The 18781-nt window shown below is 38.3% G+C and overlaps 1 protein-coding gene across 12 annotated transcripts in view; it reads left to right on the forward strand.

The window, feature by feature from the left end:
- The first annotated feature begins 226 nt into the window (after positions 1 to 226).
- Positions 227 to 18781, forward strand: part of LOC125083421 (COBW domain-containing protein 1) — a 52952-nt gene continuing 34397 nt past the window's right edge. For 5 of the 12 annotated variants that reach the window (XM_047699970.1, XM_047699972.1, XM_047699969.1 and 2 more), the window contains exons 1-4: positions 229 to 491; positions 4393 to 4479; positions 6750 to 6846; positions 8219 to 8310. In XM_047699970.1, coding sequence (XP_047555926.1) covers positions 338 to 491; positions 4393 to 4479; positions 6750 to 6846; positions 8219 to 8310 — 430 coding nt within the window. In that variant the 5' untranslated portion in view covers positions 229 to 337. Of the gene's footprint in view, positions 610 to 1113; positions 1170 to 3216; positions 3309 to 4392; positions 4480 to 6749; positions 6847 to 8218; positions 8311 to 18781 lie in introns of all 12 variants that reach the window. The other 7 variants (XM_047699974.1, XM_047699976.1, XM_047699980.1 and 4 more) reach the window with 6 other exon arrangements.

The following is an 18781-nucleotide window of genomic DNA, read 5'->3' on the forward strand; positions in this document are numbered from 1 at the left end:
ACCCATTCCAGGATCCCACCACCCGGGTCTCCGTCGGTGCACACAGGGACAGCACAGAGCCTGGAACCAGAACAACTCCGCCCAGCTCCGCTCAGGTTTAGAGAACACGCCCCAGGGGTGTGGTCAACTCCTCTGGGGGCGTGGCTAAGAGGCGAGGCCTTTCTCTGCTCGAGCCCAGGTAATCCGGGCGGGACCGGGAGGCGCCGCACGTCGCGGCGTGATGACGTCAAGAACGCGCCCGGCGTGGCGCTTCCGGCGTGCGCAGCTGCGCCTCGGCGTTTTGGTTGTGTTTCTTGAGGCGAGGTAGAGGCGTACATACAGTGTGCACTTGGCCGGGATGTTCCCGGCTGTGGGTGTTGTGGGTGAGGAAGAGGAACTGGCGGAAGAGGACTGTCCTGAATTGGTCCCCATTGAGACGAAGCTGAGAGAGGAGGAGGAGAAGTCTGGTCCCGACGCTAAGATCCCAGTCACAATTATCACCGGGTATTTAGGTAACTAACCATCCCGGTCAGAAAATGCCGTGAACGCTGGTATCCTGGGATTTGGGGGGCTGCCGGTGCCTCTACCTCAGGCATCCGGGCCTTCTGGCCGATAGCACAGGTCTCTGAGGTAGGGGCTGGGTCCCTCGCTCCCCGTTTGGGTTGCTCTTCATCTCGAGGCTCGAGGACGCCCAGACCCCTTTGCGTTACATTCACATTTATCAAGGGAAACAGAGTTAACCTCGCATTTTGAAAACTAGTTTTGGCTTTGCCCCTAGAGGGTTGGGCCCGCCCCCTAATTACCCACGTGGCCTCTCACCGGTCGTTCTCCGTCTCTGAAGCTCGTGAACCTTACTGGGGAGTGGAAGTAATATCGGTCACCCGTTTGAGTTTGTTTTCTTACCTGCTCAGTGGGGCAGGAAACACCCACTCTTAGGTCTGTTACCTTTACCGGGTGCCCTGTCTGTGCCCGACCCACGAGGGGGGCGGTTCTTTGGTAGATTCCCCTTGCCCACGGGCCAGCCTCTTCCAGCTGTTCGGGGAGAGGATTCCTCGCAAAGTTGTTTTGGTTTTTTTGAGGTTTGTTTGCAGAGCGCTCTAGTTGAAAGTGAGGATAAAATCTCTTCCCTCCCAGATCCTATTTCTCACGCCGAGGACGTTCAGGAGTGCACACGGCACTTGAATTCGTAGGTGTGTAACCGTGCATTTTCCTGAAGGACGGTTTGTGGGCTCGGACGAATCTGAGGAGTATTATTCTAAAGCCTTACGATTTCCGGGAAGGGCTAGCATAAATACAGGACCATGTTGCAAGTGGGGGAAGAGTTAAGAAATGTAAGTAAAGTGAAATGATTTGGGGTCGGTAATACCATCCCTAGATGGTGCCAGAGACGGCTACCAACGTGGTGCCCCTGAGGGTCTTTTACACAAAAATAGGAGTTAAATCTCTGGTGTTGTCTTTTTTTAGCTTCGTAGACTGAGTTTATTCTCCTTTTTCTTCTGGACTAATTTTATAAAGGAATTTATTTTTGATGTGTCCCCACTGTTACGCAGAGGCTGCTCCACTAAGCGGTTGAGCAGATTCCTTGTCTGAGACAGAGTGGTTCAGTCTCGCCCCTCTGGCCGTTACCATTTTTCTCATTCCTAGGTCAGTAGAGCATTGGAGGTAATGGTCTAAAACTCAGGAATGAGGACTTTTGCCCACAACCTTGTTGCTGATGATAGGGGATCTCGTTCCACTACTTATTCTTGGCCATTTTCTCTTTTTTGAAACATTGTTGTATCAGCTTCCATCACATTTTTCTTGGGAAATTTCCACCTACTTCTGTGGCTTTTTTTTTTTTTTTTAATTTTCTCCCACCTCTGTTCTTCCTTTTAACTTCACACACAGATAGTTTCTATTTTGATGTCCCACAGACATCTCAAACTTAGCAGGTCCAAAACTTCATGTCACCTTACCGTCCAGTTCTCCTGCTCCCCTGAGTCCAACAACCTGGAATATTCTAAAAATTTTCTAACTAGCCTTGTGTCATGCTTCCCTTTAATATATTCTCTGTATTTTAGCCTTAATCATCTTCGTAAATGTCAACTGTGTCACACCCTTCAGTGATTTCCATTTGGGTTGCTGTTCAAATTCCTAAACATGAATCAAATGGTCCTGTATGATCTGGCTCTTGATGGTCTTTCTAGCCGACCAAACTGTGGTCCAGGCACATCGGTACTTTTACTTTTAAACAATGCCAAGTATTTTAACTCCTGGAATCGTTTTCGTTTTTGTTACTCCTCTGCCTAAACCTCCCTTTTAGGTGCTACCTAACATCTTGTCTATCTCCTGTCCACTCTGTAACTCCGTGACATCATTGCCTCTTTATCCGTCTGAACTACCTTCCATTTCCCACTTTCTTAGTCTTTCTAAGCATTGTTAAAAGTAGAGGCAGTTTGTCTCTGTTCTGTGCTCTTGCCGCCAAGGCCCAGCATGAGATCTGCTGCATTGTAGACTTTTGAATGAATAAACTGTGCCTCAAGTCTTCTGCTTCATAATGTGGTTAATTATTAAGTCCTAATATTTTTATTAGAAGGTCTCTTAGATCCACCTCTGCTTTCCCATTTTCAGTGCCACTGCCTAGTGCTGCCCTCATCTTCAGGGTCTCTGTCTCACACTTGGACTGGTTCTAAGAATTTCCTCATTGCCCTGTCTCCTTAAGCTCTGTCCCTTTCATTCTATACCTCACACTTATGTGATGTTGAGGTTTTTAAAGCTCTCTAAACATAAGCTTTTAATCCCTTCAACAGCTTTTAAAGGAATATGACTTAAAAATGTGAAGGTATTAATACCCTAATGATCATTAAATCCCTTCGAGTTAGAGGCTAAAATTCTCCTAAATGTACTTCAGAAGTTGTGTACAGGCTTACATGAAAAAGTTCTTAGCAACACTGTTTGGGAAAATAAAACACTGGAGATAACCCAAATATCCACCAACAGAAAAGTAAGTGAATGATACACTCATACAACTGAACTACACTACTATACAGTTTTGTTTTTTTTTCTTTGAACTTTGGTGTGTATAGTTGTTCACAAGGTAAATGTTTTTCTTTTACTTGAGCTGAACATACTAGGTTTAACATGCCACCTACTGGATAAAGTTAGTGTAGCTTTATGAATTTTTCTAAGTACTGAATATTCTGTATATTGTTAACATTTTTTACATCATTTCTCCCATTTTATGTGTGTGTTTTATAGATAGGTAGTCAGATACAGTTGACCCTTGAACAGTGTGGGGGCTAGGGGTGCTGACTTCCTGCATGGTAATTTTGGACTGCCCCAAAACCCAGGTAATAGTCTACTGTTGACCAGAATCTTTACTGGTGATATAAACAGTTGATTAGCACATATTTTGTATGTTTTATGTATTAAATATTGTACTCTTAACAACAAAGTAAGCTAGAGAAAAGGAAATTTTATGAAGAAAATCATAAGAGGGAGAAAATACAGTAATGTACTATATTTACAGAAAAAAAACCATGTATAAGTGGACCTACAACCCACACAGTTAGTTGTTTGAGGGTCAGCTGTATATATACACGTATTTTCTTATAGGTTACTTTAAGTACTAAAAGTAGCCCTATAGTCCGTTTGAATTTGTGTGTGGTTAATGATGGATATTGAAATAAAAGATAGGCTTTATATGTAAATTTTGGGGAAGTAAACCATGCATTCTTGGCTAAGAAACATTGTCATCGTGTGAAGGTGTCTAAATATTTTAAATAAAGTACATTAGTAATTTAAATAAAGTTTAAAGTAAATTTACTTTACTTTACATTTAAATACAGTAAATTAAGTACATGAGTACTTTATTCCCTGGAAGCCATTATTTCAATAATTGCTTACATAATAGAAAATTTAGATGTCTTTATATTAATTATACTATAAATTATGTAGAAGGCATATTTTCGTTGTATGAGGTTGAAGAAAACTGATCCAAGTTGAAGGCATACTTATAAATATTAACAAAGTTTTATGTCTACATAAAGCTTTTTTAATAGTTTACAAAGGATACTCTAATCTTTTCCTCTAGAATCTTCTATGCCATAGTTAAATAATATTTTTAAAATAGCACACAATTTTTTAAAAACATTGGGACTCTATTTTTGTGTCTGTGCCTTTAAAATTAGCCTTTGAATGTTTTTTAAAACAAGTATTTTTTTTTTTTTAAGATTTTATTTATTTTTTTGACAGAGACACAGCGGGAGAGGGAACAGAAGCTGGGGGAGTGGGAGAGGGAGAAGCAGGCCTCCCACGGAGCAGGCAGCCCCAATGGGGGCTCGATCCCAGGACCCTGGGATCATGACCTGAGCCGAAGGCAGACGCCTAACGACTGAGCCACCCAGGTGCCCCTAAAACAAGTATGTTTTACAGGTGCTGGGAAGACAACACTTCTGAACTATATTTTGACAGAGCAACATAGTAAAAGAGTAGCAGTTATTTTAAACGAATTTGGGGAAGGTAAGTAAAGTTCAGTGAATGTGATGCTGTAAGAATTTATAGGATAGCCTATGGTGAATTTTGATATTCCATACTTAAAAATGAAAATTCAAGGTATTGTAATGTGAATACATTGATGCAGATAGTTTTGGGAAAATTAATTTCTATTCAGTTTTATTTTGTACAGATTTGGGGTACTGAAATTAGATCATTTTTATAAAATTTTATAAAACTTCAGAATTCATAACAACAGAATTAAATTAAGTTTTTATATGAAATAACTCCAGAAGTAAAAAGCGCTAAATATATGAAAGAAAGTTCTTTCAGGCTTTTCTATATACTTTTATACTGACTGTATTGTTCACTTGTAACTTTTGAATAATTCTTTAAAATGTTCCAGTTTTCATAAGTTTATGTTGTTGGGTGTTTATTGTTTGCAAAGCATTTAAAACTGAAGATTTAAAAAATAAGTTAAATATATGGTTTCCATCTCAAAATCTGCAGTTGTCTGTGGAAATATATGCATTTAAAATTCCATTTTTTATTTTAATATTCAACTGTGCTTTTAAAAATACATATACAGCAGTGTTAGACACAATTTTTTGATTACTTGTAGAAGTTTTTCTTCTTAAGTGTGAATTTTAACTATAGCTCACTTTTAGCCAAAAAAATATATCTTATGTTGAGCTATTTCTTAAAGTATACTATTTTCTCTGTTGTAAATGAATAAAGGAGCTAGGTTTTATGAACAAGAAGGGAGACCTGTTAAACTTGATTTCTCATTTTTTTTTTTTAAAGATTCTATTTATTTGACAGAGACACAGCCAGAGAGGGAACACAAGCAGGGGGGGTGAGAGAGGGAAAAGCAGGCTTCCTGCTGTGCAGGGAGCCCGATGCGGGGCTCTATCCCAGGACCCTGGGTCCTGACCTGAGTCCAGGGTAGACTTCTAGCGATTGAGCCACCCAGGCGCCTCTTGATTTCTCATTTTATTTTTTTTTTATTTCTCATTTTAGTAAGCTATTATAATAAGACTAGTAAATCTTATATTCTAGCTTATTAACTGATCTGTTGGACACTGATCATTACATTATTATTGTTACTATTTTTCTTTATTCCTTCTGGATTGTTTATGTAATTTTATATAAACCATTTATTTGCAATACTTTCCTTTGCATTTTATTCATATCCCCTATGCCTTGAATTCTGTAGCAGTCCCTTTCAAAGCTCGTTATCTTTGCCTAACTAAAATATAAACAAAAAATATATACATAAAAAATTACTGAATTTTCTTTTGTGGCCATTCACTTTACTGGATATTTAGAACTCTTCCTTGGCTTTGGTATATTTCTTTATTGGAGGAAAAGTAAGATATTTAAAATCATTCTTGTATGGTAACAAGCATCTCAGAATTTCACATATATATTACTCTTTCTTAAGTAAGAATTGCTAGGAAATCCAGTTTAAAATTTTAATTTTTAAATGGGCACATTGATACCCTGGCCAAGCAGACTTCCTCAAAAAGAACTAGGGTTTTTACTCATACCGGGAATATTGGGTAGTCTGTCTAATAGAAACAAAAACAATTTAGAAGAAGAATGGAAAGAAAAAAAAAGATAAGGCAGTCTTTTAAGAGGGTTAAGGGCATATAAAAACCAATATATTAAACATACTGGTTGGCCATGGGCAAGGAGTGCTTTTTTTTTTTTTTTTTTTTTAATCTATAAACACATATTTTTATCCCCAGGGGTACAGGTCTGCAAATCGCCAGGTTTACACACTTCATAGCACTCACCATAGCACATACCCTCCCCAATATCCATAACCCCACCCCCCCAACCCCCTCCCCCCATCAACCCTCAGTTTGTTTTGTGAGATTAAGAGTCACTTATGGTTTGTCTCCCTCCCAATCCCATCTTGTTTCATTTACTCTTCTCCTACCCCCTTAACCCCCCATGTTGCATCTCCTCTCCCTCATACTTGGATGGGAGTGCTTTTGAAATAGCTGCTTTATTAGGATATAGGAGTGGGCAAGTGAGAGGACCAAAGAAGAAGTAGGTATGAGTCAATTTTGGATTTGTCTTGTTAGGGACTTAAATCCTCTTTAAAAAGTAAAAGCCTAAATAATCTAGAGTAGTATAGTTTAAAACATTGAGGCTGCACAAGCTATGAAAGAATAAAAGTTATAAAAGGTGTTTGTATCAAATGATTTGAAATCTGTGTTATTGATATCCTCATCTTTGCTTTTGCTAGTGAACGTAATCTAAAGAGTGCTTCTTGTTAATTATTCCAGGAAGTGCGGTGGAGAAATCCTTAGCTGTCAGCCAAGGTGGAGAGCTCTATGAAGAATGGCTGGAACTTAGAAACGGTTGCCTCTGCTGTTCAGTAAAGTGAGGAATGTGTTTATTGTGTGCTTGTTGGTTTGTTACAAATGTTTATTGATTATATTTCCAGCTTTGGTTTTCTCGTGTAATGTAACAGACTTATGTAGTCTGCTTCATTGTATTTCCACATAGAAAGTAACTTATTAGGATGTATTTTCTTAAAGTGTTTTCTTGCTATCCTATTTATTTTTTTGTCTGCTCTAATGCATTGGTTCTTTTATTGAGTTTCTTTTTACTGTCTTTGATGTTAGGGTTTCATTATTAATTTCTGTGGTACATGAAAGTCACATTTCATGTGTAAAAATTATTTTACATTAAATGAGTCATTGGTCCTATTTCCAAGGATTCATCTTCTATAAACAAAATAAATGACCATCAAAGGTGAAAAAGCTCACGTTGTGTTCCACTAGTGGTAGTTGCTTCCAAGGACAGTATCTGGGTTTGTTTTTGTTTTTGTTTTTTTTAAGAAGATTTTATTTATGTATTTGACAGAGAGACAGTGAGAAAGGGACCACAGGCAGGGGGAGTGGGAGAGAGAGAGAAGCAGGCTTCCCACTGAGCAGGGAGCCCGATGTGGGGCTCCATCCCAGGACCCTGAGATCATGACCCAAGTCTGAGGGAGATGCCCAACAACTGAGCCACCCAGGTGCCCCGACAGTATCTATTTTTTTCACTAATAGACCATAGATCATAGAAAAGGACCTGACATACCTATTCACTCAAATATTTTGTTGAGTGAATAAGGAAAATTAATACCTGTACTGTTGACTTTGTATATTCTAGTGAACTAAATTTTTTCTACATCATTTACAACTTAGGTATTTGACTTTGAGTCAATATATTAACAAATCTAAAATCATGACAGATTTTCTTGAACAACCATAATGAGATCCAGTAAATATTTTCTTGGGCTGTCGATGTTCTAAGAGAAAAGGGAAATTAAAGTCTGGTACCCTTACTCAGAACAGAATTGAAAAGTAGTGATTGTGTCCCTTTAGATGTTATATTAAACCATGGTAGTTCATAAATTTTATCATTGTTTTGGATGTTGAGTTTTTTCTTTTGTGATACTATAAAAATAGCAGATTTTGACTTGTCAGGGTTATTAAAGTTTCCTCTACTTTTAATTTTAATAAAGTTAGAATATTAACTCCTCATGTATCTGATTTATTTCACTTACCAGTATATATGCCTCTATTTTTCTCCACCATTGGTAAATATCGATGGATGTTGTATTAGCAGTTTGGGAATGAGTTAAATTTTTACATGCCTAAAGGTATTTTTGTCTCAGGTTGCTAAATATATTTTAAAACATTTATAATTATCACTTTAAAATATTCAGATAATCAACTATATTTTATATTTTGGTATTCTCCAGGGACAATGGCCTTAGAGCTATTGAGAATTTGATGGAGAAGAAGGGGAAATTTGATTACATACTATTAGAGACAACTGGGTTAGCAGATCCTGGTAAGAAATGACATTATTAATAACTGGAATATAGTTCTTAAACGTTTTTAAGGTATTGAGAAATATGTAAAGTTAGCATTAAACCTGTACTCTAGACTAAAAATACTGGATTGTCATGTTTCTTTTGCAGATAAATCATAATCAGAGTACTTGGTACTTTTAACTTGATAATAGGATTGAAGTTCAATTGATTGATTTAAGACTACCGGTAGGAACACGAGGTGTTAGAAGTATGGAAATTTAGGAAAAATAAAGACATTCCACTTCTACGTTTTACTTTTATATTTGATTGATTATACTCTATAGAGATCTCACTTCTGATTCCTTTCCTTTTTTTTTTTTTTTAAGATTTTATTTATTTATTTCACAGACAGAGATCACAAGTAGGCAGAGACGCAGGCAGAGAGAGAGGAGGTAGCAGGCTTCCTGCTGAGCAGAGCCTGATGCAGGGCTCTGGGATCCCAGGACCCTGGGATCATGACCCGAGCCAAAGGTGGAGGCTTTAACCCACTGAGCCACCCAGGTGCCCCCTGATTACTTTCTAATCCAGCTCTCTTGGAGGGTCATTTAAAGATACTTAAGGGCTTTTAGACTCTAATCTCAGCATTACTTAATTGTTTTTCAGTTAATTATTAGCAGTTTGTTTTTCTATTGAAGTTGAAATCATTTTATTTGTAAATACTGTCATTAGGTACAGAGTTAAATTAAGGCTAATGGACCTTTTTCCTGGTGTGGAATTAATGATTATCCATGAAATTTTTTTTTTTTTTTTTTTTTTTTTTTAATTTGTCAGAGAGAGAGGAGAGCGAGCGAGCACAGGCAGACAGAATGGCAGGCAGAGGCAGAGGGAGAAGCAGGCTCCCCGCCAAGCAAGGAGCCCGATGTGGGACTCGATCCCAGGACGCTGGGATCATGACCTGAGCCGAAGGCAGCCGCTTAACCAACTGAGCCACCCAGGCGTCCCTATCCATGAAATTTTTATCTCTAAATAGAATTACATGTAAATTTCTCTTTTGAAAGCTACACAAAGTTGAACTGTTTTAACAATCAGTTTCTCTTTCCTTCTTACCAAACATCTTTTAGGTAATACCTTTATTCCTAGTTTGCAGAACATTTTGTGTTCATTGTATAAGTCTGACTATACCTTTTTTTTTTTTTTTTTTAATTTGAGTTAATGGTATTGGGCCATAAAGCTATATAAAAGACTATGTAAAAGTACTGTTTAGGAATAATTTTTTGGGGGTCGTAACTGTTTAAAACAGATACTGAAGTATGCGGAAGGGCCAAATGTAAACAGTGGTTATTGTACTTAAAATTGTTGCATAATAACGTTGTCCTTCTGTTTTAAAATTAGTGTTGAGTTGGGCTGTTTTGGTCCTGTAGTAGACCATACTATGTGTATTTTCATACATTTCCAGTAGATTTGACTGATGATAGAACTTGGACTGTTACATTGATACTAAATATTAAATCCGGTAAGATGGGAAAATATATGCCTCCTTTTTGAAATTGCAAATATCAATTTCTTTCATGGTAGCCACTTCATAGAGAGAAACTCTTGCAACTTTGATTTGAGAGTAGGTGAGTTTTATAAAACATGGTTCAGCTTTTCAGAGGGAGAAGGAAGGTTAAATAATGATCTCAGAGAAAGCTTTTGTACAAATTGTAGGTATAAATAGGTTAATGTTTGTAGCTTCTAACTTTCTTTAGAATGAAGATTTTATTGTTTGAGTAAAAATGGAACATTTGTTATAAAAAAAAAATTTACCCGATATCTAAGAAAATGCAAAGAAGAAAAATCACACTGTATCTCACTACTATGAAATGCAAGTAGGTAAGTTTTATTCCAGGGATTTTTCTGTGACAATGCTACTTGCTGAATGACAGCATCAGTCTCTGAAACTTGTAAACAGTGCAGATTCTTGGGCCCCATCCGAGATCTACTAAATCGGAATCTGCTGGGTGAGCCCAGCAATCTGTTTTAATAACTCCTCCGGTGGATTCTTATACATTCCATAAATTTGGGAAGCCCTGCCCTATGTGCTTCTGAAAGCTGTATAACAGACAATTTTTTAAAATGTGATTGCATTCTTTGTGCTGGTCTTAGTAATTATTAATTTAGTTTTACTTGAAACTAAAAGGAGAGAACTTGGAGGCAGTTCAAGATGGCAGCTTAGGAACACCTTGAACTATCTCTTTCTGTAGACACACTAGATCTGCAGTTGCTTATGGAATAATTCCTGCTCAGAAAGAACTGAAAACTAGCAGAACAGCTCCTTCTACAACAAGGAAATAAGGGCCACATTGAAATGGATAGGAGAGGTGGAGACATAGTTTCGCCAAGAATTTCATGCCTGGTGCAGCAAATCAGAGTAGGGAGGGGTTTCATAGGTCTGGCGTCTTTACCTGAGGAGGGATGGGTTTATAACCCACTTAGGGTATGCCAACCCTGGGAACCTGCACTGGGAAGATGAGGCTCCCCAGATGGATTTAGAAACCAAGGGGGCTTGTGTATAATGAACCTGAGGGGCTGAGGGGAATCTGAGATACTCCTTTTGAGGGGCTTACACACAAGCACACTCATCTTGGGACCCAGTGCAAAGGCAGCAGTTTGAAAGTGTCTGAATTGTAAGAGAAGGAGATTCATTGGCTAATTCTAAAGTGTTTGCTGGAGTATCTGGGACCAGTTGGTATTTTCTTTGGGTCCAGAGGTGCTTGTGAGCGCCATTTTTGCATTCTCCTTTCACTTTGCTAGTGCAGTCAGTCGCCATGGACACAGACAGCTCCCTAAAGCCATGGGTGTGCCTTGTCCCAGCCATCTCCGTGCCTCACTAAAGCCTTGGGTATATCCTGCCCACATTGTTCTCCTGCATCCCTAAAGCCATGGATGTGCTCCACCCTCAGTACTCCTGCAGCCTTGCTAAAGCCTGCCTTTAAGTGCGGTCCACAGAGGGAATGTCTGTTGGTCACTTGTCCCTGGTGGCTGGAAGAGCTTGAATTTCTGCACCCTATGGGACTATAATAGGAAGGCAGTTTTGGGAGGGCTACCATACCGGAGGTACTGCATAGACAGCCTGCTGAAACACTACTCGTCTGCCTATGAGGAAGGCCCATCCACTTGTCCTGGAGCCAGCCTAAGGGACAGGCTTCAAAGATGCTCTCAAAATGTAGCCAGGGAGACACCACCTTTGATCTCTCCTTCGGCCTCAGTGCAGCTGGCTGTCGCCTTGAGTGCTCGTCTGAAGCCCTGATTTTTGCAGGTTGAGTTCAGGAGACACCGCCAGGCCTCTTGGGCTGGAGGTCAGCTGGGTTTACAGTTGTAGTGCCACAGGGCTGTGTATTTGTACTCCACAAGCCCCTTCCCGCGGGTCTTTTCCCCATGGGTCTGTCTTCCAGTCAGGCTGAAACCAGGTGCTGAGATCATTCCCTTTGGCACACTGGCAGGTCTTGACACACTCTCAACAATGTGGGATCAACCAAGAATAATTCAAGCTAATTAGGTAACACAAAGCTTCAGAGAGACAGCCAAAAGCTAGAGCAAGGTTGAATAATAAGGTTTATCTCCTATACAAGGCCACTCCTTCAAGACTGGGAGAAGTAACAGTTTTGCTTAATAAGTAGAAACAGAGGGTGCCTGTGTGGCTCAGTGGGTTAAGCCACTGCTTTCGGCTCAGGTCATGATCTCGGGGTCCTGGGATCGAGCCCCACATCGGGCTCTCTGCTCAGCAGGGAGCCTGCTTCCTTCTCTCTCTCTCTGCCTGCCTCTCTGCTACTTGTGATCTCTCTCTGTCAAATAAATAAATAAAATCTTAAAAAAAAAAATAAGCAGAAACAGAGAGCCAAGCAAAATGAGGAGACAGGAATATTTTCCAAACAAAAGAAGGACACAAAACCTCAGAAAAAAGACTTTAATGAAGTGGAGATGACTAACCTACCCGATAAAAAGTTCAAGGTAATGGTTATAAAGAGGTTTACCAGAGTCAGAAGAATAGTTAACTACCAAATGCAAGTCACGGAGCTGAAGAGTACAGTAACTGAACCGAAAAATATACTAGAAGGTTTCAGTATCAGAATAAGTGAAGAAGAATGGATCAGTGACCTGGAAGACGGGGCAGTGGAACTCAGCCAAACAAAGCTACAACAACAACAACAAAATTAATGAAGATAGCTTCAGAAACCAATGGGACAATATCAAGTGAAATAACATTCATATTATAGGGATCCCAGAAGGAAAAGAGAGAATGAAAGAGAGCGAAAACTTCCCTAACCCAGGGAAGGAGACAGACATCCAGGTCCCAGAAGCACAGAGAGTGCCAAATAAGATGAACTCAAAGACATCCACATCAAGAGACATCGTAATTACAATGTCAAAAGTGAAAGAGAGGGTCTTAAAAGCAGCAAGAGAAAAACAACTTGTTAAGTCCAAGGGAATCCCCAAAACCCCATCAGCTGATATTTCAGATCAGCCTTTGCAGGCCAGAAGGGAGTGGCATGATAGATTCCAAGTGCTGAAAGGAAAACATTTCCAGCCAAGAATATTCTACCTGCCACAGTTGCCATTCACAATTGGAGGAGAGTTTTCTAGATGAACAAAACTTAAAGGAGTTCACCACTAAATTGGTCTTATAAGAAATGTTAAAGCTGAAAAGGAAAGGTACTACTAACGAGAAAACATGGGAAAGTAAAAATCTCTCTTGTAAGTGCAAATATATAGTAAAGGTTGCAAATTAACCATTTATAAACCTACTATGTAGGTTAGACAAAAGTGAACTTAAGTGTAACTATAAAAATTAAGAGATACACAAAGAAGATATAAAATATGACATCAAAATGTGGAGGGAAGAGCAGAAATTAGAGTTTTTATAATACATTCAAATTTTTGGTACTTTCAACTTGAAATAGGCTTTTATTTATATATAAGTATATAAATATAAACATCTATAAGCATCTGAGTATACAAACAAGTATATAAACAAATACATATATATAAGCTGCATGTATGTATAAGCATATTTTGTATGTATATATAAAAACGTATGTATGTCTGTATATATAGTCTGCAAGGGAAGTGAGCGAGAGAAAAAACAGAGGAACTACAAAAACAGCCAGAAAATAATTAAGAAAATGGCAAGAAGTACATATCTATCAATAATTACTTTAAATGTAAATGGACATACTCTCCACATACTCTTTTAAAATAATTTTGATTTTTTTTTATTGATTTTTGATTTTGTACATCTTCAAAGATGTCTAGTAGTTGAACAGATTAAAAAAAGACTCATCTATATATTGTCTATACTAGATCCACTTCAGATTTAATGATGCACAGACTGAAAGTGAAGGGGTGGAGAAGATATTCCATGCAAATGTAAATGAAAGAAAGCTGATGTGGCTTTACTTATATCAAACCAAATAGACTTTATTTTTTTTTTAAAGATTTTATTTATTTATTTGACAGAGAGAAATCACAAGTAGGCAGAGAGGCAGGTAGAGAGAGAGGAGGAAGCAGGCTCCCCGCTGAGCAGAAAGCCCGATGCGGGGCTCGAACCCAGGACCTAGGATCATGACCTGAGCCGAAGGCAGCGGCTTAACCCACTGAGCCACCCAGGCGCCCCATCAAACCAAATAGACTTTAAAACGAAGTCTGTGATAAAAGATAAAGGGCATTACACAATGACAAAGCGTCAAGCCAACAAGAGGATGTAAGGTTTGAAAATTTTTATTCACTCAACATAGGAATTCCTAAATATATAAAGCAAATATTAACAGACTTAAAGGGAGACATGGACAGCAATACTATTAGAAGTACTCCATTTACATCCGTGGATAGGTTATCCAGACAGAAAACCAATAAGAAAATAACAGCCTTAACATATGAGATCAGATGGACTTAATAAGTGTACAGTTAACCCTTGAACAACATGGGTTTGACCTGTGAAGGTCCACTTACATGCGGATTTTTTACAGTACGATACTGTAAATGTATTTTCTGTTCCAAATGATTTTCTCAATAATATTTTCTTTTTTCTAGTTTATTGTAAGAATATGATACAAAATACAACCTACAAAATATGTACTAACTGATTATTTATATTATCAGTATGGCTGTACGCTATTAGTAGTTAAGTTTCTAGAGAATCAGAAGTTATATTTGGGCCATCTAGGTGGCTCAGTCAGTTAAGCGTCTGCCTTTGGCTCAGGTCATGATCCCAGGGTCCTAGGATCAAGCCTGTCATCGGGCTCCCTGCTTATCGGGGAGCCTGCTTCTCCCTCTCCCCCTGATTGTGTGCATGTGCACTCTCTGCCTCTCTCTGTCAAATAAATAAATAAATCTTTTTTAAAAAGTTATATGTGGATTTTTGACTGCATGGGAGGTCAGCATCCCAACTCCCATTGTTCAAGTGCTAATTGTATACAATTCATATCATCCAAAAGCAGCAGAATATACATTCTTCTCTGCGTATGGAACATTCTCATACTAGATCACATATTAGACTACAGAACAAGTCTGAGTAAATTTAAGAAGATTGAAGTCATGTCAGGTATCTTCTTCAATGATAGTGGTATGAGACAAAGGCAATTATAAAAAGAAAACTGGAAAAATCATAAATATGTGGAAATTAAATAACATGTAACTGTTTTAATCAATGGGTCAATGAAGAAGTCAAGAGAAATAAAAAATACCTTGACACAAATGAAGATGGAAAGACAACAATCCAAAATCTATAGGATGCAGCAAAAGCAGTTCTGAGAGCAAGGTTCATAAAGACAACTCTACCTAAAGTAACTAGAAAAAGAACAGATGAATCCCATAGGTAATAGAAGGAAAGAAATAATAAAGATTCAGAGCAGAAATAAATGGCATAGAGACTAAAAAAACAATAGAAAAGATCAATGAAAGTAAGCTGGTTTTTTGAAAAAATCAGAAATGAAAGAGAAGTTACCATACCACAGAAATTGAGGATCAAAAGAGACTACTGTGATAATGAAATGGGTTAATTCCTAGTAACACATAATCTCTCAAGACTTACTTCCAGTTTTCCACAAAGAAATAGAAAATCTGAATAGATGCATTGCTAGTAAGAAGATTGTGAATCTGTAATGAAAAAACCCTCCTAGCAAACAAGTTCAAGACCAGATGTTTTCATGGGGAATTCTGCCAAAAATACAAAAAAGATGTAATACCTATTCTCAAACTCTTCCAAACTATTGAAGAGAAGGGAAAGCTTCTAAACTCATTTATAAGGTCAACATTACCCTGATACCAAAATAAGAAGGACACCACCAAAAAAACCCATATATATATTAAAAAGAAAATTATAGGGGGTGCCTGAGGTGGCTCAGTGGGTTGAGCCTCTGCCTTTGGCTCAGGTCATGATCTCACATCCTGGGATCGAGCCCCGGATCAGGCTCTCTGCTTGGCGAGGAGCCTGTTTCCCCCCCCGCCCCGCCCCACCCCGCCTGTCTCTGCCTACTTGTGATCCCTCTCTGTGTCAAATAAATAAATAAATAAAATCTTTAAAAAAATATTATAAGCTCATATCCCTGATGAACATAGATGTAAAAATCCTCAACAAAATATTAGCAAACTGAATCCAACAATGCATTAAAAGGATCATACACCACGATCAATGGAATTTATTCCAGGAATGCAAGGATGCTTTAACATCTGCAAATCAGTGATACACCACTTAACAAAACAAAGTGTGACAATCATGTGCTCATCTCAGTAAATGGAGAAAAAATCTTTGATAAATTTCAGTGTCCATTTATGATAAAAACTCTTAAGGTGCGTATAGAGGGAATGTACTTAAATATAATAAAGGCCATACATGACAAACTCATACGCAATGGTGTAAAGCTGAAGGCTTTTCCTCAGCTTGGGAACAAAATAAGGATGCCTACTCTTGCCTGTTTATTTGGTATAGTATTGGAAGTCCTACCCACAACAGTAGCACAAGAAAAAGAGATAAAAGCATCCAAATTGGAAAGGAAGAAATAAAACAATCACTATTTGCAGATGACATAATTCTATATATAGAACACCCCAAAAAACCAGAATAAGTGAACTTAGTAATTTACTGTTTACAAAATCAGTATATACTTATCTGTGGTGTTTCTATGTACAAGTAATGAACTGTCAGAGAAATTAAGGAAACAATCCTTGCAAAAAGCCTAACAAAACAATTTGCATCAAAAAGAAAATACCTAGGAATAAATGTAACTAAGGAAGTGAAAGATCTGTATGTGGAAAACTGTAGGACATTGATGAAAGAAATTAAGTCACAAAAATAGAAATTTATTCCATGCTCTTTTTTAAAGACCTAATACTGTTAAATGTCCATACTGTCTAAAGCAATATGCATATTCATTGTCAAGTCTTTCAGAATTTTAATGCCATTTCTCACAAAGCTATAAAAATACTTTAATCTCTACACACACCCCCCAACATGGGGCTTGAATGCATAACTGTGAGATCAAGAATTGCGTGCTCAACTGACTGAAGCAGCCAGGTGCCCCACAACAAATAATTCTAAGGTTTGTGGGGAATCACAGAAGACCCTGAATAGCCAAAGCAGTCTTTTTTTTTTTTTTTTTAAGGATTTTATTTATTTATTTGACAGCACAGCTGCGGGGTCGGGGAGGGAGGGAGCTGTAGGCAGAGGGAAGGAGAGAAGTAGGCTCCCCACTGAACAGAGGACATAATATAGGGCTTAATCCCCAGACCCTGGGATCATGACCTGACCCGAAGGCAGACGCTTAACCACCTGAGCCACCCAGGTGCCCCATAGCCAAAGCAGGCTTGAGAAAGAAGAGCAAATGGGAAATGTCACAGTCCCAGACTTCAAACTGTACTTAAAAGCTGTGATATAAAAACAGTATGGTATTGGCATAAAAACAGATCAATGCAACAATAGAGAACCCAGATATAAACCCAGGCTTTTCTGACCAATTAAACTATGACAAAGGAGGCAAGAATATACAATGAGCAGAAAAGATTCTTCAATAAATGGTGATGGAAAAACCGGACAGCTACATGAATGAAACTAGACTACCGTCTTACATGATAAAAAAGTTAACTCACAATGGAGGAAAAACTTGAATATAAAACCTGAAACCATAAGACTCCTAGAAGGAAACAGATATTTAGCTTCTTGACATCCATCTTGGTGTTGAATTTTTGGATCTGACTAAAAGCAAAGGCAACAAAACAAAATTCAGTAATTGGGACTATATAAAATTAAAAGGCATCTGGACAGCAAAGGAAGCCATCCATAAAATGAAAAACAGTCTACTGACTAGGAGAAAATATTTGCAAATCATGTGTTTGATAAGGTTAATATCCAAAATGTGTAAAGACTCAATAGCAAAAACAAAAACAAAAACCCTGACTGAAAAGAAGGCAGAGGATCCAAATAGACATTTTTCCATAAAACATATGCAGATGCCCAACAGGCACATGAAAAGATGCTCAGCTTCACTAATTACCAGGGAAATGCATGTCAAAACCACAGTGTGATACCACCTGACACCTATTAGAATCAAATCGGCAAGAAACAAGTGGTGAGGATGCAGAGGAAAGGGAACTCTCATGCACTATTGGTGGGAATGCAGACTGGTGCCACCACTGCAGAAAGTGGTGGTTTTCCATTTGCATACACTTTCATTGCTATGGTGATTCCTCAAAACATTAAATATAGAACTATCATGTGTTCAGCTATTTTATTGTACGTACTTTTCTGAAGAAAATGAAAACTAATTTGAAAAGATATTTGCACCCCTATGTTCATTACATCATTAATTACAGTAGCCGAGATATGGAAACAAGAGTTTGTTGATGGATGAATGGAGAAAGATGTGCTATATATATACAGTGGCCTTGCTATTTGTGACAACGGGGATGGACCTTGAGGGTATCAAACTCTGGGAAATCAGTTAGATTTCATCAATCTGTGGAACCTAAGAAAAGAAAAAACAAAACTCAGATACAGGGAACAGATTGATGGTTATCAGAGGGGAAAGGGTTTAGAGGACTGAAATGGATGAAGGGGGTCAATTGTGTGTTTTGGATGGTAACTAGATTTCCTATGATGATCACTTTGTAATGTACACAAATACTAAATCATTATACAATACACCTGAAACTAATATAAAGTCATATACCATTTTACCTCAATTAACAATATGTATATTATATATGTAAACCACCTAATGTTAGCCAACACGTGTTAGATACTCCACTAATCACCTATTAATACCATTAAAATGAATTTAATAAATTGCTCAATAAAAGGTGGGCAGAAGCAAAAAAATTACTATGTAATTGAGAAAAGAACTTGAGGGCACCTGGGTGGCTCAGTTGGTTAAGCGACTGCCTTCGGCTCGGGTCATGATCCCAGAGTCCTGGGATCGAGTCCCACATCTGGCTCCTTGCTCCTTGGAGAGTCTGCTTCTCTCTCTGACTTTCTCC

Source organism: Lutra lutra, chromosome 13 (genome assembly GCF_902655055.1).
Source record: "Lutra lutra chromosome 13, mLutLut1.2, whole genome shotgun sequence".
In the NCBI taxonomy this organism is placed as follows: domain Eukaryota; kingdom Metazoa; phylum Chordata; class Mammalia; order Carnivora; family Mustelidae; genus Lutra; species Lutra lutra.